This window comes from Malaclemys terrapin, chromosome 11 (assembly GCF_027887155.1).
Source record: "Malaclemys terrapin pileata isolate rMalTer1 chromosome 11, rMalTer1.hap1, whole genome shotgun sequence".
Lineage (NCBI taxonomy): Eukaryota > Metazoa > Chordata > Testudines > Emydidae > Malaclemys > Malaclemys terrapin.
In genome coordinates, this window is record NC_071515.1 from 4,243,820 (window position 1) to 4,267,564 (window position 23,745).

General features: G+C 48.6%; 1 protein-coding gene across 1 annotated transcript in view; it reads right to left on the minus strand.

The window, feature by feature from the left end:
• The window catches only part of RAMP1 (receptor activity modifying protein 1), a 139,430-nt gene that overhangs the window by 58,589 nt on the left and 57,096 nt on the right, over positions 1-23,745 (minus strand). The window contains exon 2 of the mRNA XM_054044731.1: positions 13,573-13,711. Coding sequence (XP_053900706.1) covers positions 13,573-13,711 — 139 coding nt within the window. The remainder of the gene's footprint in view (positions 1-13,572; positions 13,712-23,745) is intronic.

Genomic DNA, 23,745 nt, shown 5'->3' on the forward strand with positions numbered 1-23,745 from the left:
CTACTCCGACAGTGGGGACGGGGGGCGGGTTTGGAATGGATATGAGCAACACATCTCGAAGAACAACAGTTACAACGGTGAGTAACCGTCTTTTCTTCTTCGAGTGCTTGCTCATATCCATTCCATTAGGTGACTCCCAAGCCCAACTTAGGTGGTGGGGTCGGAGTGAGACATTGCTGTGTGCAAAACCGCTGATCCGAAAGCAGCATCGTCTCTGGACTGCTGCACTAGTGCATAGTGAGCTGTAAATGTGTGGACTGATGACCAAACCGCTGCTCTACAAATGTCCTGGATCGGAACTTGTGCCAGGAAAGCCGTCGAGGAAGCCTGGGCCCTCGTGGAGTGAGCGATGAGGTGCAGTGCTGAGACACCTGCCAGGTCATAGCAAGTCCGGATGCAAGACGTAATCCAGGAGGATAGGCATTGTGAGGAGACCGGTGAGCCTTTCATTCGGTCGGCCACTGCAACGAAGAGTTGCGTCGTCTTTCTAAAGTGCTTTGTGCGGTCAATATAGAAGGCCAGGGCCCTTCGTACGTCCAGGGAATGCAAACGTTGATCCTGGCGAGTGGCATGTGGTTTGGGATGAAAGACCGGGAGAAAGATGTCCTGGTTGATATGAAAAGGAGAAACCACCTTAGGGAGAAAGGCAGGATGTGGACGAAGCTGCACTTTATCCTTATGGAAAACTGTATAAGGGGGCTCGGATGTAAGCGCCCTGAGTTCAGAAACGCGCCTTGCTGAGGTGATGGCTACAAGGAAGGCTGTCTTCCAGGATAGGTACAAAAGTGAACAGGTGGCCAGTGGCTCGAATGGAGGACCTGTGAGCTTGGAGAGAACCAGGTTGAGGTCCCACGTCTGAACGGGCTGACGTTGTTGTGGGTACATCCGGTCTAAGCCCTTGAGGAATCTAACGACCATCGGGTTAGAGAATACCGAGGACGCGAGTTCCCCTGGGTGAAAGGCCGATATAGCGGCCAGGTGAACTCTAATTGAAGATATCGCCAACCCCTGCTGTTTTAGGGAGAGGAGATATTCCAAAATGAGAGGAATGGGTGCCTGCAACGGGGACATGGCTCGTTGTTCGCACCAACAGGAGAACCGCTTCCACTTGGCCAGGTACGTGGTGCGTGTTGAGGGCTTCCTACTGCTCAGCAGAATCTGTTGGACAGAGTGCGAGCATTGCTGCTCTGCCTGGGTGAACCATGGAGCAGCCACGCTGTGAGGTGGAGTGATTGCAGGTCGGGGTGACGCAGCCGGCCGTGGTCCTGAGAGATGAGATCCGGACACAACGGAAGCGGGATCGGTGTCTGAACCGAGAGTTCCAACAGTGTGGTGTACCAATGTTGTCTCGGCCACGCTGGAGCGACCAGAATTACCTGTGCCTGGTCTCTGCGCAATTTGAGCAGTACCTTGTGGACCAGAGGAAACGGAGGGAAGGCATAAAACAGGTGGTCTTTCCAGGGAAGGAGAAACGCATCCGAGAGGGAGCCCGGAGCTCGACCTTGTAGGGAGCAGAACACGTGGCACTTCCTGTTGTCTCGAGATGCAAACAGGTCTATCTGGGGAAACCCCCACTTTTGGAAGATGGAATGTATGATGTCCGGACGGATAGACCACTCGTGCGTCTGGAAGGACCTGCTGAGTCGGTCCGCTAGAGTGTTCTGGACTCCAGGGAGGAACGATGCCGTGAGATGGATTGAGTGGGCGATGCAGAAGTCCCACAGGCGAATGGCCTCTTGGCATAGAATTGACGAACGTGCTCCTCCTTGCTTGTTGATGTAAAACATGGCCGTGGTGTTGTCGATGAGAACTAACACACATCGGCCACGTAGGAGGTTGAGAAATGCCTGGCACGCCAGGCGCACCGCCATCAGTTCCCGAACATTGATGTGCAGGGCTAGCTGGGGTGCAGTCCACAGGCCCTGGGTATGGTGTTCATTGAGATGGGCGCCCCAACCCAGAGATGAAGCGTCTGTGACCAGGTGCAGAGAGGGTTGTGGGGCGTGAAATGGCATCCCCTCGCAGACCACATTGTGATCTAGCCACCAGGTGAGGGAGGTCAGGACCGAGATCGGGACCGTGACCACCATGTTCAGGCTGTCCTGATGTGGTCGATATATTGACGACACCCAGGTCTGGAGTGGGCGAAGCCGAAGTCTGGCATGCCTGGTTACGTACATGCAGGAGGCCATGTGACCCAGCAGGGTAAGGCACGACCTCACCGTGGTAGTTGGGAACGCCTGGAGCCCTTGAATGAGGCTCGTGATGGTGCCAAATCGGTTGTCTGGCAGGATGGCTTGTGCACGTCTGGAGTCTAGAACTGCGCCTATGAATTCTATTCTCTGGGTAGGTTCTAGAGTGGATTTGTCCTTGTTGAGTAGGATGCCCAACTCGTTGAATGTGTGCACTATTATGTGGACGTGAGCTTGAACTTGCTCCTTGGTGCGACCGCGTACCAGCCAGTCGTCTAGGTACGGGAACACCTGTATCCCTTGCCGACGAAGGTACGCTGCCACGACAGCCATACATTTCGTGAACACTCTTGGGGCCGAGGATAGGCCGAAGGGAAGGACTGCAAATTGGTAGTGCACCATGTTTCACATCTCAATTTACCCACCTCACAGACGCTTCCTGCGATTCGTGGTAAAGTATGCGTCTTTCATGTCGAGGGCGGCGAACCAGTCTCCAGGATCGAGGGAAGGGATAATGGCCCCCAAAGAGACCATGCGGAACTTCAACTTTACTACGAATTTGTTGAGTCCGCGCAAGTCCAAGATGGGCCGCAGACCTCCTTTGGACTTGGGGATCAGGAAGTAACGGGAATAAAATCCCCTGCCCCTTAACTCTACTGGAACCTCCTCTATGGACCCCATAGCAAGGAGCGTGGAAACCTCCTGTATAAGAAGTTGCTCGTGAGAAGGGTCCCTGAAGAGGGACGGGGAAGGGGGGTGGGAGGGGGGGATAGAAGAAAACTGGATAGTGTATCCCCTCTCCACTGTGCGGAGGACCCAACGGTCCGAAGTTATAAGGGACCAAGCACGGTGGAAGTGGGAGAGACGATCCCGAAAGGAGGGGGCTGGATCCTGGGAGATGACTGGGGCGCCGTCGTCGACCGCACCTTCAAAAGTTCTGCCTGGGGCCTGAAGGTGGTCTAGGTGGCCCTTGGTTCTGGCCGGGTTGAGGGCCGGCCCACCTTCTTCTACCACCTCGCCCTCGCCTCCGGGTCGAGTCCTGTCTCTGACGAGGCGGGGGGGGGGGGGTAGAAGCGCTGAGGCTGCGGCCTAAATGGTCTGCGCTGAGGGCCCACAACATGCATCCCCAGGGAGCGCATGATTGTTCTCGAGTCCTTGAGGCTCTGCAGGCGAGAGTCCGTCTTGTCCGAGAACAATCCATGTCCCTCAAAGGGCAGATCCTGTAGGGTTTGCTGTAGCTCCGGAGGCAAACACGAAACTTGAAGCCAGGAGATCCTCCGCATAGCGATACCCGAAGCCAGGGTCCTCGCAGCTGAGTCTGCTATGTCCAAGGAGGCCTGCAAGGAGGTCCGAGCCACCTTCTTACCCTCCTCTACCATGGCTCCAAACTCTTCCCTGGACTCTTGGGGAATCAACTCCTTCAACTCCTGGAACTCTATGGGGAAGTTTAAGTTGTAGCGGCTCAGGAGCGCCTGCTGGTTCGCCGCTCTAAGTTGCAGCCCTCCGGCTGAGTAAACCTTACGGCCAAACAAATCGAGCCGCTTAGCCTCCTTTGATTTAGGCGCTGCAGCCTGCTGGCCGTGGCGCTCTCGTGCGTTCACTGATTCCACCACCAGTGAACACGGTTGGGGGTGGGTATACAAGTACCCGTAGTCCTTAGACGGGACAAAGTACTTCCTTTCCACCCCTCTCGCTGTGGGTGGGATAGAGGCAGGAGTTTGCCATATCGTATCCGCATTGGTTTGTATCGTGCGGATCAGGGGTAGCGCCACCCTCGATGGGGCATCCGCTCCGAGGATGTTCACGATAGGGTCCTGTACTTCCACTATCTCCTCCGCCTGCAGGTCCATATTACGGGCCATCCTACGCAGGAGATCCTGGTGAGCCCGAAGATCTATCGGAGGGGGACCCGTACATGAAGTGCCCGCCACTGCCTCATCCGGAGAGGAGGAGGAAGACGCCTCCGGTGGTACTGGATCCAAGGGGGGGTCCTGATCCCCCTGCTCTTGGGCCGGAGCATCACCTGTACTCGGGTCTATGGTGTCAGGTGGCGTGGACACGGAAGCCTCCATGCCCCCTGGCGGAGGCCGAGAGATGGTGGATTCTGGGGCCCTTCTAACCGAGTGACCCGAGCGAGAGGTCGATGGTATTGGAGCCCCTTGCTCCTGGTGGTACGCCCACGGGGTCCAAAATGACCAGTGAGATGGTCCATGAGAGTGGTCCTCTGCCATCTCCTGCCAATGGCCCAAGTTCCGTTCCTCGGCTTGCCCTTGAGGGGGGTATGCCGATCTCGACAGGTCCTCCGAGGAGCGAGACACCGATCTTGACGGCCATGGCGGTGCCGAGAGAGATGAAACGACCCCCGTGGGCTGCGGTGCCGCACGGTACCGGTCCTGAGATGATCTATCTCTGCGCGGTGCCAGCGAACGGTGCCGGGACCGCGATCGGTGCCGATGACCTCGTCGGTGCCGGGAGCCGGATCTGGACCTCGACGAGGACCTGGAGTATGCCCGGTGCCGGGAGCGGCCTCTCGACGTCGAGCGTCGACCGTAGCGGTGCCGAGAACTACGTCTCGACGTTGATCGGTGCCGACGATCATAGCGGTGCCGAGACGTAGACCGGTGCCGCGACGAAGATCTTGGCCGCGAGTACGACCGGTGCCGAGGTGATATTCGGTGCCGGGACTGCGAGCGGCGTGGGGACCTGCTTCTGGACCTGGACCGGTGCCGAGGTTCCAGCCCTTGTGATGGAGGGCGCATCAAGGCAGGTTTCCCCCTTGACTGGACCGGGCGGGTCAACGGTGCCGTCGGTGCCAGTGGTTGAGGCGGTGCCGGCTCCGTGAGAGCTATCAAGTCTCTCGCCGCCACGAAGATCTCCGGAGTCGACGGGAGTTGTATTACCGCCGGTCTCGGTGGAGACGCTATCTGCACCGGACTCAACGGCCTCGGTGCCGGAGTCGACAGTGCTGGAGGCACCTGTTTCCGGTGCTCCACCGGCGCACTCGGCTCTACCCCCGGCACTGGGGGAGCCGACGTCTTCGGTACAGAGGTCCCCGTCTTATGGGCTTTTTTATGCCCCGGGGATAATGACCGGCGCCGAGGTGCCTGCTGCGGTGCCGACGAGGTCCGGTGCCGGGGAGGTTTGTCCGACACCGCCCGCGTTGTCGGCATTGCCGGTGCTGCTGGGGCACTGCGCACCGAGGCGCTAGGTGCCTGGGCCTGGCTCGTAGAAGGAGTGTCCGGGCTAAGTGCCGCCTCCATCAGGAGTTGCCGGAGCCGAAAGTCCCGCTCTTTCTTGGTCCTTGGTCTGAAGGCCTTACAGATCTTGCACTTATCTGTTTGGTGGGACTCTCCCAGGCACTTCAGACAGGAGTCGTGCGGGTCGCTCGTGGGCATAGGTTTAGCGCAGGAGGCGCACTGCTTGAAGCCGGGAGCTCTGGGCATGAGCCCGGGCCCGCGGCCGGGGGAGAAAGGGGGCGACGACCCCCTTAGTCCCCTGGACTATTATGACAAATCTAACAACTTTAAAAACTATTTAACTATTAAACTACAAACACTAGAACTATAACTATAACTACAACTGCGAATAACTAACTAAGCTAGGGAGAGTGGAGAACAGCTATGCCGCGCTCCACAGTTCCAACGACCGTCAGGGGCGGTAAGAAGGAACTGAGGGGGCGCCGGGTCGGCTGGGGTATATATTCAGCGCCATGAAGGCGCCACTCTAGGGGGCTCCACAGCCGACCCGCCGGTGTTGCTAGGGTAGAAAATCTTCCGACGATCGTGCACGCGGCGCGCACACACCTAATGGAATGGATATGAGCAAGCACTCGAAGAAGAAAGGTGGAAAATGTGTCCATTAGAGATTTAACATGGGTATAAAGAAAGTATTAGGAACTAGGTTCCCCCAACACTTGCTAGTCTTTGGATATTTACCAAAACCACCTGGTCTGCAACATTGTGGTACTATGGAATTTTACTGATCACAAAGGGAAAGAAATAAAACAAAGCACAACTTAGTTATTTATTGTAAAGTCAGGACAGTGCGTTCTACCGACTCAATGTTCTTCCTCTTATCACTGATTTATTTCAACCTGAATTAAAGATGCTTACTTTATTATTATCGAAAGAACATGGCAGGATGTTCCAGGAGAGAAACAGACTGCATCTCTGTTTCTAATATTTTATAAATTGGAATTGAATTACTGACATTGATTAAAAACAGAGGGCTTAGCAGAAAACTGCAATGTAATATACAAGATGTTCTAACCATTTCTTCTAATTACCAAGAAACATGAATCAGTAGAAAAAAAAATGCATCTTAAATATAATTTAAAAGATAAACAGTAAAAAGCCACCAATTCTAGTGACCTGGTCTGAGAGACTGCTTAGCATTTCTAAACATTAAAAATGAATGAGACAAGTTGTTGTCAGGAATTATTTTGTTGTTAACTTCTCAGGCTCAAAAACGACAAGATTTCATTCTTAGACACATCAGTAAAATGGCAGCCCTTGTTAAAAGACAGCATCACCAACCACGGTGGTATTGGAGCAGAAATAGATATTTCTAAAAACCTTTTCCCATTCTAAATGAAGTTTCAAAAAATCCACAGTGGGGCCAAGATTTCACTTATATTCTTATTCAGAAAATATTTATGCTGATATGACAACTAATGATCTCCTTTAAACAAGCAATTGTGATAATTAAGATGAAAGAACACGATGTTTCAGTTGCCTCAAAGTGGTCACAAGGTGATAGTGTGCTTGAAGTCTTAGGCAATGATAAGTCGACATGTTTCTTCATAAACATATCATCACCCTATCAGCAATGACTGAGATGCCCATAAAACTGTAATTCGAAAGGTCACAGGGTATTTTGTTTTTAAAAACGGTCACTGACTAACCAGATAAGCCTCCTTAAGAGAATGTACTGATTTCCCTCCAATGCAGTGTCTTAAAAATTTGCCAGTAAATGTAAGGCAAAATACATCCTATTCAATCCAGTTAGGCATTAAAAAGCCAGACTTGGTACTTGACAAGAATACTTCAAGAGGAAAAAAGGTTTTTTTTTATTCTCCAATATAACAAAGTATTCTATGGGTGTGAAGAGAATTTATGGGCCTACTCCAACTGTCACTGAGTCAATGGGAGACTCCACAGTGATTTCAGTGGGAGTTGGATTAGCTTCTCCATGCATAGCAAGGAAATAGGCCCATTCCCCTCCTGTATGACATCTCTGCAGCACTGCATCGTCTCAGTCATCATCTGCTCCTCTCTTGCATTGGTATCCGACAGGACACAAGAGTCCACTTCAAGGCTGTTGTCTTGATTTTCAAAGCTCTGCATAGGATAGGCCCTAGCCACTTGGAAGTCAGTCGTGTAGGGAGAGATGGTCCTTTCAACAACAGACACGCTCCAAAGAGGTGTGGTCAACAATGACAGGGAGACAGGTGAGTGCAGGAGAAGAGTGAAGAGCCAAGAACAAGAACTCAGTGGGGCCACTGGATGATCAAGGTACTGAAGGAGCACTCAAGGAAGATAAGGCCATTGAGGAGAAGCTAAATGAATTCTTTGCATCGGTTTTCACTGTAGAGCATGTGAGGGAGATTCCCACATCTGAACCCTTCTTTTTAGGTGACAAATCATAGAAGAGTAGGACTGGAAGAGACCTCAATAGGTAAACTAGTCCAGTTCCCTGCACTCACAGCAGGATTTCATTATAGCTAGACCATTCCTGACAAGTGTTTGTCTAACCTGTTCTTAAAAACTTCCAATGATGGAGATTCCACAACCTCCCTATGCAATTTGTTCCAATGCTTAACTACCCTGACAGTTAGGAAATTTTTCCTAATGTCTAACTTAAATCTCTCTTGCTGAGATTTAAGCCCATTGCTTCTTGTCCTATTTTCAGGGGTTAAACGAGAACATTTTTCTCCCTCCTTCTTGTAACAACCTTTTATGTACTTGAAAACTATTATGTACCTCCCTCTTCTCCAGACTAAACAAATCCAGTTTTTTCAATCTTTCTTCATGGGTCATGTTTTCTAGACCTTTAATCATTTTTGTTCCTCTTCTCTGGACTTTCTCCAATTTGTGCACATCTTTCCTGAAATGTGGCCCCCCAGATCGGGACACAATACACCAGTTGAGGTCTAATCAGTGCAGAGTAGAGTGGAAAAATGACTTGTGTTGCTTACAACACTCCAGCTAATACATCCCAGAATGATGTTCACTTTTTTAGCAACAGCGTTACACTGTTGACTCATACTTAGCTTGTGATCCACTATCCGCCCCAGATCCTATCCACAGTACTCATTCCTAGGTGTCATTTCCCATTTTGTATGTGTGCAATTGATTGTTCCTTCCTAAGTGGAGTACTTTGCATTTGTCCTTATTAATTTCATCCTATTTTCTCATTTGTCAAAATCATTTTGAATCCTAATCCAACTCTCCAAAGCACTTGCAACCCCTCCCACCTTGGTATCGTCTGCAAATTTTATAAGTGTATTTTCTATGACATTATCTAAATCATTGATGAAGATATTGAACAGAACCGGACCCAGTATCAATCCCCCTAGAATCCCACTCGATATGCCCTTTCAGCTTGATTATGAACCACGGATACCTATTCTTTGGGAATGGTTTTCCAACCAGTTAGATACCCACCGTATAATAGCTCCATTTAGGCTACATTTCCCTAGTTTGTTTATGAGACGGTATCAAAAGCCTTAAAGTCAAGATATACCACATCTACTGCTTCCCCCTTATCCACAAGGCTTGTTACTCTGACAAGGAAAGCTATTAAGCAGGTTTGTCATGATTTGTTCTTGACAAATCCATGTTGACTGTTACTTATCACCTTACTGTCTTCTAGGTGTTTGCAAACTGATTGCTTGATTAGTTGCTCCATTATCTTTCTTGGTACTGAATTTAAGATGATCGGTCTGTAATTCCCCGGGTCCTTATTTCCCTTTTTATAGGTGGGCACTATATTTGCCCCCTTCCAGTCCTCTGGAATCTCTCCTGTCTTTCATGAGTTTTTGATGATAAATTGCTAATGGCTCAGATATCACCTCAGTCAGCTCCTTGAGTATTCCAGGGTGGATTTCATCAGGCCTTGCCGACTTGAAGACATCTAACTTGTTTAAGTAATTTTTAGCTTGTTCTTTCCTATTTTAGCCTCAAATCCTACCTCATTTTCACTGGCATTCACTATGTTAGACATTCAATTGCTACTAACCTTTTTGGTGAAAATGGAAACAAAAAAATCATTTAACACTTCCATTTCCACATTCAGCACTTCATCCATTTTCACATCTGTTATAGTCTTTTCCTCCTCAATGAGTAATGGGCCTACCCTGTCATTGGTCTTCCTCTTGCTTTTCATGTATTTATTTGTTACCCTTTATATCTCTACCTAGTTTGATCTCATTTCATGCCTTGGCCTTTCTAAGTTTCCCCCTACATGCTTGTGTTATTGTTTTTTATATTCATCCTTCATAATATGACCTGGATTCCACTGTTTCTAGGACTATTTTTGAGGTTCAGATCATTGAAGCTCTCCTGGTGAAGCCAGGGTGGTCTCTTGCCATACTAGCGGTCTTTTCCATGCACTGGGATAGTTTGTTTTTGTGCCCTGAATAATGTGTCTTTGAAAAATTGCCAACTCTCTAACTGCTTTTCTCTTTAGACTTGCTTCCCATGGGATCTTACCTACCAAATCCTGAGTTTGCTAAAGTCTGCCTTCTTGAAATCCATTATTTTTCTTCTGCTGTTTTCCCTCCTACCATTCCATGATCACTTTCACCCAAGCTGCCTTTCACTTTCAAATTCTCAACCAGTTTCTCCCTATTTGTCAAAATCAAATCTAGAACAGTTGCTTTCTCCACCTTCTGAAATAAAAAAAAATGGTCTCCAACATAGGTACCAACTTCCCCTCTTTCACATGGGTGCTCAAACCCCCCCCCCCCGGCCCCATCCCCACTTCATCCCTTCCATGAGGCCCCGCCTCTTCCCACCCCTTCCCCACCCCCATTCCAAACCCTTCCCCAAAGTCCCCACCCCAACTCTGCCCCCTCCCAGCCAATATTCCAACTCCTTCCCCAAATCCCCGCCCCGCCTCCTCCCCTGAGCTCGCCACGTTCCTGCTCCTCCACCCCACCCCCATCCCGGAGCGTGCTAACTGTTTGGCAGCGGCCGGGCAGGAAACGCTGGGAGGTAGGTGGAGGAGCGGGGACACGGCCCGCTCAGGGGAGGAGGAGGTGGGGAGGGGAGCTTGGCTGCCGGTGGGAGCACCCCCTAATTTTCCCCCAAAGACTTTCAACAAGTATGTCTCCTATTTCCATCTCAACGTCAATGCAAGTGTGTACACCTTTGATACACAAGGCAACACCTCCTCCTTTTCTAACCTGACTGAGGTGTCAACAGAGGAAGTTTTGGAACAAATTGATAAAATTAAACAGTATTATGTCACCGGGACCAGATGGTATTCGCTCAAGAGTTCTGAAGGAACTTAATTGTGAAAATACAGAACTACTAAGATTCTATGTAACCTATCACTTAAGTCAGCTTCTGTACCAGATGACTGGAGACTAGCTAATGTGACACCAATTTTTTAAAAAGGTTCTAGAGTTGATCTGGCAATTACAGGCCCATTGGTTTGACCCAGCATGGCCATTCTTATGTTCTCATTTCCTGATAAAACAAAATAAACTCATCACTGCATGAAATAAGAATGACCATTAACCTCACTCCATTCCAAACTAAGGGTATGTCTACACTGGCAAGTTTCTGCTCCACAAGTTATATCACTTATTAAAATGCCGGAATTAAACCGCTGTTGCGTATCTACACGGTGCTGCTTGTGATGCTGGAGCGCATCCACATTAGCAGCTCTTGCAACGGCAAAAACAGAAGTGCATTGTGGGTAGCTATCCCACTGTGCAACTGGCCACAAGGTGCTTTGGGAAGGGTTTGCAATGCCTCATGGGGCAGGCACAGCGTCATATGATGTTCCATGGGCATCCTACTAGATTGCCAGCTGCTTTTCCACTGAAGTGGGGTGGGGGGAGAGTGTGTGTGGAGGGGGGGAATACAGTGTGTCTTGGGGGACAGGGAGTGTGTCAGCATGCGGTCTTGTAAGTTCAGACAGTGGCAGGAAGCAACCAGTCCTGAGGCAGGGGGAGGGGGAAACCCTGATGTCAGAATCATAGAATATCAGGGTTGGAAGGGACCTCAGGAGGTCACCTAGTCCAACTCCCTGCTCAAAAGCAGGACCAATTCCCAACTAAATCATCCCAGCCAGGGCTTTGTCAAGCCTGACCTTACAAACCTCTAAGCAGGGCCGGCTCCAGCATTTCTGCCGCCCCAAGCAAGAAAAAAAAAAAAAAGCCGCAATCGGCGGCGGCAGTTCAGCGGCAGGTCCTTTGCTCCTAGAGGGAGTGAGGGACCTGCCACCTCCGAATTTCCGCAGGTGCCGCCCCACTCCCTTGGCCACCCCAAGCACCTGCTTGTTAAGCTGGTGCCTGGAGCCAGCCCTGCCTCTAAGGAAGGAGATTCCAGCCTCCCTCCCTGGGCCGGCCGGCCACACACACACACACACACCCCTCACAGGAGCATTCCACATTAATGGTTTGCTTTGTGGCCTGAAGCAGATCAGCACAGCACGCAAGTGCTGTCAGAAAGGGAGCTCTGAAAGGGGAGGGGCGCATGTCCCCAGGGCAGCCGAGTTCAAAACAATGAGCAGAGCGGTCACTTGAGGCATTATGGGACAGCTCCGGAGGCCAATTACAGTGCAGAAAGCAATCAAGTGTCTACACTGGCAATAGAGCGCTGGAGGCTCTGCACTTTAAAGCTTATGACTCTCGTCAAGGTGGTTTTTTTGCAGTGCTGTAACTGAGTTTCTGTGCACAAAGTGGCTTGGCTGTGTGTACGCGTCTGCAGTTTGAGTGCAAAAGGCTACTTTACTGCGCAGAAACTTGCCGGTGTAAACAAGCCCTAAGTGTAAAGCCCACCTCTTTGGCCAAGCCTCCCAGCAATAGCTCAAACACACTTGTAGAGGGTCGGACTCACCCCTGCGGCACCTCCTTCTGGTCTCTTCTGGGAATTAGCTCTTCCAGCATCTTGGAGCACCCCCTGCAGGCCAGTGATCCGTCTGTCCTCTGGCCCCCATGTCCCTCCCGGACCCCCGGTGCCCTTGTATCTGGGGTGCTGCCCCCTGGCGGTACACTCCTCAGTACTAGGGTCTCCCCTCCCCAGGGAACCCCCACCCACTATCTCCACCTCGCCTCAGACTAAGGCCACTGCCAGTCACCAACTAGCCCCCGCTCCCTGGGGCAGACTGCAGTATAGGCCACTCATCACAGGCAAGGTTGGATTTGGACCTGCTGCCTTGGCCTAGCCCTGGGCTGCCCTCTGCAACCCCCAATACCCCTGGGCCCAATACTAGGCCGCAGCCTGGGGCTATCCAGGCTGGAGCTCCCCAGCCTTTCCCCAGCCCTGCTCCATCCAGGTACTCTGTCTTAGCTCCCTACAGCCAGGCCCTTCTCTCTCAGAAGCTAGAAGGAGTCTGTCTGGCTCCTGGCTTCCAGCCTTTTTATACAGGCCAGCTGTGGTCTGATTGGGGCATGGCCCAGCTGTGGCTACTTCCCCAATCAGCCCAGCTTTTAGATCTGCAGCCCTCTGCCAGGGCTGTTGTAAGCCCTTCCAGGCAGGAGCGGGGCACCACCCCACTACAACAACACTCCAGACATCATCCATCTTATTCTATTTAAAAATAAATCAACATCTTCAGGCCTATTCCCTACTGGCAGAAAGGAGAGCCAGCCAACCAGACAGACATAACTGTTGATAAACTTATTCCTGGAAGTTACTCAGTGATAGGCAGCAGAGTAAGAACAGAACTACACTCAGAAAAAGTATGCAAGATATTTCTCTCTAGCAGTCATGGGAAAATAGGCTCCAATATTTAATGCACTGAAGTGAAACTGAAACAAGTTGCAGAGCAGTGTGTAATACAATTTGTGAGCATAACAGCCCACTGCTGCCTCTTGTTGTTCGGAATGACGTGTAATATGATTATGCTACATCAGTTCACTCAAAGCTGCACTGTAATGACCATGTGATCTTCCCTAGTGCAGTTGATAAACACTGCACTGGTCACACTGGACAATGGTGTGATCAGCTTCCCTCGGATGCGTGGCGCCCAGACACTATGGTGATAGGCACTGGTACTAAACCCTAAGCTAGATAGCTTGAAAACAAAACCCTGTGGGTAGCTGAGGCAGGCTGGCAGTTCTTTCGCCGGTCACCAGGTCTCTGGTCAGGACACCCTGCTTTGTTAAATCAGAAAGGGCTGGAGACAATAGCAACAAGACACTCACCCTACTGTCTCATCCCAGTCACACCACAGCTTCTGCCCTATCATTTCCATGTCAAATTTAAACTGGCTTAGGCAGTAATCCTCGATCAACTGGCCATAGTCGGCTTCATGGCACGCGGTGACCACGATAAAGTGATGGGCTGAAAGAGAGAAAATGAACAAGGTTGGGTTGGCTTTAATGGTCTGATTTATTGGCACTGAAAATATTGTCATCAAAATCTTTCCTTCCCCACCCCTATTAGAGCACCCGGCCCAGATCCTCAAAGGTGTTTAGGTACCTAACTCCCAAGGGTTAGGGGAGTTAGGCACCTAAATACCTTTGAGGATCTGGCCTTTTCTCCCTTCTCTGGGCTACAAACCACCCCATGCTTGGCAGTAAGGCTGGGTAAGTCCTGCCCTTCCTCACAGAGTTTGCCGGCCAACTCCCTTCATTCTTCCGACAATAGCAATTATAATTCCACTGACATAAGCCAGCTGACTAATATGTCAGGAAGCCTCCCCTCGGCTCTGCATCCATGTAACTGGAGCATCATTAGCATCCCTGTTCTCAGCAGAATCCTTCCATACCAGATCCCCTGCACAAAGCTGCAGCCTCAGAAATGGCCCCTCCGACCTCCCACGCAATCCTCATTAGAAAAGAATGGCAAATGCTGCTCTGCCGCGGCCTGTCCTCGGCTCTCCTCTCCAGGCACGACAGTTCCAGAGGAGGAGCTAGAATCTGGACGACAGGATTCCACGTATATGCGCATGTTAACTAATTATTGTCCTTTAGCAGCTCTCGAGCCGGACACAGAAGCTTAGTGGCCATGTGGTCCGCACAAGGGAGCCCAGATATAGAAACAGCCCCCAAGGCCTCGGAAGAATATGGGAAGAACATAGAAGTTGACCTAGAAAGAGACCAGTACATTTTATCTAGTCCAAAAGGCTTTTTCTAGCACTGGGCTATTCAAAGAAAGGTCTAAATATCTCCCATGAAGCAGCCAATAGTGCAATCTTATACTGCAGTGGTTAAGTTTCTTCCTGAGTCCATCCAGGGATGAATTTATACTGACACATGAGGATTGATAGCCCTTGCGATTTTTATCCTACCTACTTTATAATAACGGCAGCAGATGCTAGAATAATTCACACCAGTATGTCTCATCTTGTTTAGAACCTTACCAAGCTGTTTGTCTACAGAAGAGCACGCAGTAGGGAGTTCTATAAATCACTCAGATACCGCATAAAGAGTAGTCCCTTGAATCAACGTGAACATGTTGCTTTTCCATGACATTTATGGCGGGGGGGGGGAGCCTGTCTCAGTATTTGGATGGAGACACCAGGCTCATGATTTGTGGCAGGAGCCAGAGAGGCTTGGTTCTAGCTTCCAAAACAGGTCACCCTTTGTTAGTCGGCACATGACGGGAGGGTGAGTTGAACGTGGTGTGCTGACACACTCGGGGGCCTGGCCTATGCTACAGGATCGCTGTAGGAGATAGCTCAGTGGTTTGAGCACTGGCCTGCTAAACCCAGGGTTGTGAGTTCAATCCTTGAGGGGGCCACTTAGGGATCTAGAGCAAAATCAGTACTTGGTCCTGCTAGTGAAGGCAGGGGGCTGGATTTGATGATCTTTCGGGGTCCCTTCCAGCTCTATGAGATAAGTATATCTCCATATATTTTATGTATAAAGTTGAACACGATTGTGAACGGAGTAAAATGACATGATGCAAATCATGACTTCCAGTCAGTGCAGATCGGGCAAGTTACGTCCATGTCAGCTAACGGAGAGTAAACTCACCAGGGTTAAGGTTTGCAGATATCAGATCTGATCATGTCCTCCTATACATGACTGCAAAGTCCAGAACAAAGGCTTTATTTCCAGGACAAACGAGCACTGACCACATGGAACCCAGCACTACAATGACTCAGCCCAAACCAGCAACCCTACAGCAACACACCACAGTCTCTAGCAGCCAAGGGTTTTATTTATGAACATCAGTCACAAGACCCAATCTTTTTTATATTATCAAAAGACCTGGACCAAATTCTTAAGTTCGTACAGTTTTAGGAACAGCTTCAGCTTAAGCTTAAGGGGAGAGTGTTGTCCTAGCAATGGGATGCTTATGTCCAATTCTTCAGGACGTGGTGGAGAACACGTGTGCGAACGATGAAACCAGGCTCAGTTAAGTCGCCAGCTTGGTGTTCCCGAGAATCACAATGGGAACCTTAACCGCAACGGGAGGATACAACGCCTGCCATGGAGTAGATGGAAGCTGTATTCACCTGATTTGACTGGGACACTAGAATTTCCAAATGAGTCTGCTTTATTACATCTTAGGCCTTCTCTAGATTTGCCCCAGTTACAGCCATTGGTGACCAAAGTCTGGTCCTTCTCTTGTTTTGCTGAAGACCGCAGAGAAGTTTGTGATTCAGGTTTAAAACCACTGATTTAGTTTCAGAGTAGCAACCGTGTTAGTCTGTATCCGCAAAAAGAACAGGAGTACTTGTGGCACCTTAGAGACTAACAAATTTATTAGAGCATAAGCTTTCGTGGGCTACAGCGGATGCATCCGTAGAAGTGGGCTGTAGCCCACGAAAGCTTATGCTCAAATAAATTTGTTAGTCTCTAAGGTGCCACAAGTACTCCTGTTTTTTACTGATTTAGTTGTTTATTAAAAATAATGTCTTCTGTATAAATCATAAATAACCAAGGACAAAAAGGAAGACGACTATTCTTTCCTCCTCTGCAGGTCACCTTTAACAAACGTATGACGTTTTTAAATGTCCTGTTTTCTATTTAAAAAAGGGGGAGGAGGGGAGGAAGAGATAGGATCTAATCCTGTAGCTCTCACTCAGGCACTAGGTCAGGAACCTTAACCAGCATCAATAAAGTTTCATACTTCAGTGAGATGAATGGGGTGAAGGAGAGGGCAAAGGTCATAGCTCCCGAGGTGGGTGGATAAGCACGTTGGCAGTTCCTGCCTTTGCTTCTGCTGCTGTCTGGCCTGGAAGAGGGGCCGTAGTATGTCTCCAAACACTTGTGCTGGTATTTTTCCAATAGAAAAAAGGATAGAGACTAAGGGTACATCTACACTACAGGGGGGAGTCGATTTAAGATACGCAAATTCAGCTACGTGAATAGCGTAGCTGAATTCGACGTATCGCAGCCGATTTACCCCGCTGTGAGGACGGCGGCAAAATCGACTTCTGCGGCTTTCTGTCGACGGCGCTTACTCCCACCTCCGCTGGTGGAGTAAGAGCGTCGATTCGGGGATCGATTGTCGCGTCCCAACGGGACGCGATAAATCGATCCCCGAGAGGTCAATTTCTACCCGCCGATTCAGGCGGGTAGTGTAGACCTAGCCTAAGCATGTGGTTAAAAATACAAATTTAGCAAGGGCAAAGTAAGTGGCAATTTTCAGGTCTCACTCTGCAATTTTTGCAAGATCTATGTACAGTTGTCTCCTGTCCCTGACATTAAAAAAGCCTTTTTTGTGGGGTGAAGAGGTGAGAGGGGATGCTGCTTGGTGCAAGCTAAACTGATAGAAGCCAGGCTTAAATAGATTCAAGAGATTGTCCACACATACAGCTGTACTGGTGTAACTAAATCGGTATAAAAATCATCCCTTTAATTAAACAAGTATAACAGTGCACAGACCAGGCCGGTGAGGTTGGGACGAGAAAATGTGTAGTAATATTACACAGGGGAGAGGGCTCAGACTCTGTGAAAAAACTTAATACAGGCCATCTGAGCGTGACGCTGGCAGATCAGATGCCAGCTCATGCCAAGGCCCTAGGCCACATTGATCACTGACAGATGCATAGCTGGAAACCAGTCTGGCTCACCTGTGTGTTAGCATAGTTAAAATAGGTATTTATTAGGTTTATAAAAATGTGTCTAGTGTTTAGCCTTTATGAAATGCTTTTGAGTTGCTGCCTGCATTAATCTCACTTATAATTAGGGCCCTACTAAATTCAGGGTCCATTTTGGTTAATTTCACCGTCATAGGATTTTAAAAATTTTAAATGTAAATGATTTCAGCTCTTTAAATGTGAAATGTCATGGTGTTGTGATTGTAGGGGTCCCAACCCAAAAAGGAGTTGGGGGGTTGTAAGGCTATTATAGGGGGGGTTGCAGTACTGCTACCCTTACTTCTGCGCTGCTGCTGGCGGGGCGCTGCCTTCAGAGCTGGGTGCCCGGCTAACAGCTGCCGCTCTCCAGCTGCCTAGCATGGAAGGCAGCACAAAAGTAAGGGTGGCAATACTGCAACCCCCTTAAAATAACCCTGTGACCGCCCTGCAACTCCCTTTTGGGCCAGTACTCCCAATTGAGTAGCAGATAGCATAAATCGATGCAGGTCTGTGGAGGGTAGTATCAGACAGAAGGAAAGATGCAGAGAACTGTAAAACAGTGCACACCGGGACTGAGGATGTAGCCAGAGGTGCTGGGTGACCAAACAAAGAGGAAGAAGGATGTGGAGTGATACAATTCAGTGGAGGGAAAGGCCGGGAGCTCAGGCATGAGGAAAGCAGGATTAACCCCACTGAAGAAGAAGAAAATGCACAGTCACGGGTAAGCCAGGTCAGCATAGCTTTAGACACCTGTTGCTGACCTTTTTAAATCTTCACTGGGGTGCTATGGCTTCTCTGCGAGAGACATTCTGCTGAGATCTCCATTCCTCAGCCTGAATGGGGAGAGGCACATCATGGGAAGTGCAGCGCCATTTTCAGGGTGGCTGCGCAGAATATAATTCTGTCACAGTTTGGAACTGCACGTCTAAGTACACTAACTCCTACAGCCCCGCCAGGCAAGGCACTGCACTGCTCCGTGTTCACTCCCAGCAGCTGCGGGTGAACCATCCATTTTCGAACCAAAACAGCCCCTGGGGCTGTCAATTTGGTGCAAACAGGGCAGCCATTCACACTGCTGCTGGCTGGGAGCATTCAAACAACTTCTTGTTCACTTTCACGAAGCACAATAATATATTTACTATGTGCAACCACAAAGCGGCTGCTTAACTGTGAAATCATCTTACCATAAAAACGCGTAAGGAAACTCCACTCCAGCTTTGCCAACCAAGAGCAAGGATTTGGTAGCAAACATGGATTTGGCCTTTCCATCAAAAAAGGCAGCATCACAATTGTCAACTTAGTATCTTACCCTCAACCCCTGCAGCATTTCCAATGCAACCAGCCAGCAGTACAAAAAGAACAAACAAACAAAAACACAAACAGAGCTCCAGGCTAGATGGAAGAGAAAGGAAAGAGAAAAGAAACAAGATGGGAAGAAAAGTAGTGAGATCGAGGAGAGCAGAGCACAGTACTGTGAGAAGAGGAGCAGAACAAGGAAGTTAAAAAAAAAAATAGTGAGACAAGCAACCAAACTGAAGGAGGAATTGGAAAGAAGCAAAAATACAAGTGAGAGACATGCAAGACATTAAGGAAGAGAAATCAACTTAAAAATGAAGGAAGGGTATCAGGAGAGCAATAGAACAAGATTAGAAAGGAAGTAGACGTAAACTAAACATAGACCATGAGGCCAAGGAAAAGAGATCAGCAGTAACCAAAGAAAACCATAAATGTCTGTCATAGGAAAAGCCAGAGAGAAAGGTAAACTGCGCCAAAGCGGACAGACAAATCATTAGGGACAACGAAATATTTCATGACGGATTTGCATGGATTACTGCAGACTGATGGGAGTGGCCACCTGGTGGTTTTCCCAAGGGTGTACACTCTAAAGCCAACTGTGCTTTGGGGAAAAGGTGGGGAAAGGAAGAATGATAGAAACTTAAAAAAAAAGGAGGAGGGAAAGTCAGCAAGCAGCGGAGTGGTGAAAGAGTGAGAGCCAGAAACAAAATCAGCAGGGGGCAGTTGCACGTTGTATGCAGGTATCTACAAGAACACACATATTGTATTCAACAGGGGAGAGAGCCCACATTTTTGGCTAAGAGGTTTTTAAAAAATATAATTAGAAGCAAATCAATTCACAGGGCAAAGAATTCAGCTGTTGGAAGTAGAAGAAATAAGAATGCACTTCTGAGAAAAAAATCCTCCCCCATTACACTCTCAAGCTTGTGACTAATAACAACTTTGTACTCATGCAGTGCCCTGCCTCTCAGGATCTCTGAGGGCTTTGCAGACACATTGACCAGGCTAGCAGATTTTATTATATGGTCTTTAGAATATGGTCTATTCTAGACCATCTTCCTCCCTCTCGCCAAGGATCTGACTTTAGCCGCAGCTAAGTTGTAATTCTCAACTATTGCTACATCCCACATGCTTATTGCTGGAGCTTATTTTGGTAACCCTAACATACTGATGCATTTATTACTAAATATAATGATTATTTTAAAGATGGATTTGTCCTGCTGCTTCTGCAGATTAGCAAGTAATGCAAGCACCAGGCATTTTCAAAAATCTCTTTCTTGAGTGGTAACAGCTAATTTAGACCCCATCATTGTATATGAATAGTTGGGATTATGTTTTCCAATGTGCATTGCTTTGCATTTATCAACACTGAATGTCATCTGCCATTTTGTTGCCCAGTCACCCAGTTTTAGGAGATCCTTTTGTAGCTCTTTGCAGTCTGCTTGGAACTGAACTACCTTAAGTAGTTTTGTATCATCTGCAAATTTTGCCACCTCACTGTTTACACCTTTTTCCAGATCATTTATTAATCTGTTGAATACGACTGGTCCCAGTACAGACCCCTGGGGACACCACTATTTACCTCTCTCCATTCTGAAAACTGACTGTTTATTCCTACCCTTTGTTTCTGATCTTTTAACCCTTGGGCCCCATGTGTCAAACCACCAGATTTTGTACAGTTTCCCCACATCATCAAGTGCAGATCCTCTGCATCACTTTCTTTGTCAGAGAGACATCTGAGACGAAATAGTGTTATCCAACCTATTTCACTACTGATTAATACGGGGAACTTAGCTTTATAATCCTTTTGTTTTATCTGATCCAATGGCCCTGATCTTCAGGTGGGGCTCCTACAAGATTGAGGATGGGGGGAGAACAAGAATAAAGATAAGTAAGACGAGCAGAAAACAAAGAAATTACGGGAAGCAGTAGTCATTCGTCCAGAAAAACCAAATGAGGATTTAACCAAGCTCAGAATTATTGTAAGTGTTGATAGATTTTAAAGCCAGAAGGACCTGGTGGGATCTTGCCTGACCTCCTGCATAACATGGGCTGTAAAACCTCACTGAGTGATTCCTGAATCAAGCCTGTACCCTCTGAGTGAGTTAGAGCATCTCTTTTGGCAAGACATCCAGTCTGGATTTAAAAACATTTACATGAAATTCATCCCCAGCCCCCTTTTCAAATTACACCAGTTGAACACTGCGCTGCACTTTCGACATTACGAAACAGCAATCAGGAAAACAAAGGGCAACTTTCCAGCCACATGCCGCTTCATAGCCCCTATTCAGCACAATGCCTAAGCAGGTGCTTAAGCCCCACTGAAGTAAAAAATGAAGGCTGATGTGACAAAGTGGGACTGTTCTTAAAGGTTTCCTCTGAATACTGTGTGGGTGCCTCAGTTTCCCCTATGCATTTCTTAAGTCTCTAGGGGGTGAGATTGTTGCAGAGCAAAGGGCCAGTGCACATAAATGGCCGACACTATCTCCTGGCAACTAATGGCCGGGGCCCTTCCCCCCTGTAAGGAGATAGCTAAAGGTGTTGGAGAACAAAGAGATCAGGTGACCTCCTGGCCTGGGAAAGGAACAAAGCCCAGAGGAGGAGGGGTTGGAGGGTGAGTGAGTTAGTTTGGAGCTAGGTGGGGGATGAGGACTGAAGTGCAGATGTTGGTGTCTGGCTCACTGCCCCCCAAAATGGACCCGGCTGAGGGGTCCTGTTCTCTGTACCCACAAGCTCTGTTTTAGACTGTGTTCCTGTCATCTAATAAACCTCTAAAAAAGAACAGGAGTACTTGTGGCACCTTAGAGACTAACAAATTTATTAGAGCATAAGCTTTCGTGGACTACAGCCCACTTCTTCGGATGCATATAGAATGGAACATATAATGAGGAGATATATATACACACATACAGAGAGCATAAACAGGTGGGAGTTGTCTTACTAACTCTGAGAGGCCAATTAATTAAGAGAAAAAAAAAAAAAAAAAAAAAACTTTTGAAGTGATAATCAAGCTAGCCGAGTACAGACAGTGTGATAAGAAGTGTGAGAGTACTTACAAGGGGAGATAGTCAACGTTTGTAATGGCTCAGCCATTCCCAGTCCTTATTCAAACCGGAGTTGATTGTGTCTAGTTTGCATATCAATTCTAGCTCTGCAGTCTCTCTTTGGAGTCTGTTTTTGAAGTTTTTCTGTTGTTATGTAGCCACCCGCAGGTCTGTCACTGAATGACCAGACAGGTTAAAGTGTTCTCCCACTGGTTTTTGAGTATTTTGATTCCTGATGTCAGATTTGTGTCCATTAATTCTTTTGCGTAGAGACGTACTCTCACACTTCTTATCACACTGTCTGTACTCGGCTAGCTTGATTATCACTTCAAAAGTTTTTTTTTTTTTTTCTCTTAATTAATTGGCCTCTCAGAGTTAGTAAGACAACTCCCACCTGTTTATGCTCTCTGTATGTGTGTATATATATCTCCTCATTATATGTTCCATTCTATATGCATCCGAAGAAGTGGGCTGTAGTCCACGAAAGCTTATGCTCTAATAAATTTGTTAGTCTCTAAGGTGCCACAAGTACTCCTGTTCTTCTTTTTGCGGATACAGACTAACACGGCTGTTACTCTGAAACTTAATAAACCTCTGTTTTACTGGCTAGCTGAGAGTCACGTCTGACTGCAAAGTTGGGGTGCAGGGCCCTCTGGCTTCCCCAGGACCCCGCCTGGGCGGAGTCGCTGTGGGAAGCGCACGGAGGGGCATATGCTGAATGCTCCAAGGTCAGACCCAGGAAGATGGAAGCCGTGTGAGCTTCTTGCCCTGAAGACAGTCTGCTCACAGAGAGGTGGCTTCACCAGAGTCCTGACTGGCTTTGCAAGGAGCAGTTCCAGAGCATCGCCCAGGGACTCCATGACAGCTGTGTCTAAGTGCTTTGCTGAGTTGAGGCCAATACGAGCTGCTTTGCCGGGGCGATGGCTCCCCATAGCTGGCGGTCGTGCCACAAGCAAAGGTGAAATGGTTGCAGGAGCCCTTTGGCAGCAGGTCACTGCCGGGCTGAACCACGCTGGCTGTGTTTGCTAGGAACCAAAGCAAGATCAAAGCTGCACAGCTTTGGCTTAAGCTTCGTGGGAGGAGTCCACAAATCAGGTTTCCTGGCTCGGAATAGGGCAAGGTGACTGCTCCAAACCTGCAGCTCTTCCAGAAAGATAAAGTCTGAATTTCAAAGGTGCTCAACAGCTGCAACTCCCGCGGTGTCCAATGAGATCAGTGGGTGGGTGCTCCATGCATGAAACTCAGGCCCTTAGCGTGCTCCCCGGGGGACGGTCAGATATCTCAGGGCAGAACAACAGGGACAGCTGATTTTTTGCCATGAAAAGCAGAGATGAGCTTATGCCACAAAATACAAAGCCAGATTTTTAAACCGCTCAATAATTTGGGGATGTCTAGAGCCAGCTTCGGTTTGGCCCATTAGAAAGATGGAAGCACCTTTGCAGAATTCATGTCTACATTCAGATTTGGGACCTGCACCCCAAATTTCCAGGTGGTTCAAGAGTGAGGCTTCGGTCCAGGACCGTCTCTCAGAAGCAGCAGCTCTTTTTCCTCGGTCCCTGACTGAGTTGCAGAGCATAGCATGTAGATCATTACTTTTTTCCAGCAGAGAAAGGTGTATCCTTCAGCCTGGGCCCATGAACAATGCTATCCGGCACGTAACCGACAAGCAGCAGGTCCGTATAGCAGCTAGCCAGGTATGGGTGGCATTAAATCAACATCCTGCTTCTCACTATGGACCTGATCCAATAGGAATCCGTTCACCAACTTCTCTGGGCACGGGATCAGGTGCTCTCTCCCTTTAATTTCCACCTTGATAAACAGCCATTCGTTGGCTTGAAGTCATCACAGCCCTTTGCACTTTGTTTCTCAGCGGAGGACTGGTCCCTTTCAAAACAAGGCCAGGAAGACAGCTTGAATCTCACAGAGCCTCCCATGCCATGTTGGCTTGGAATGGAGACCCTACTCTGCTCTGTCTCTCCTTGGCTGACTCTGGGAGATCTGAA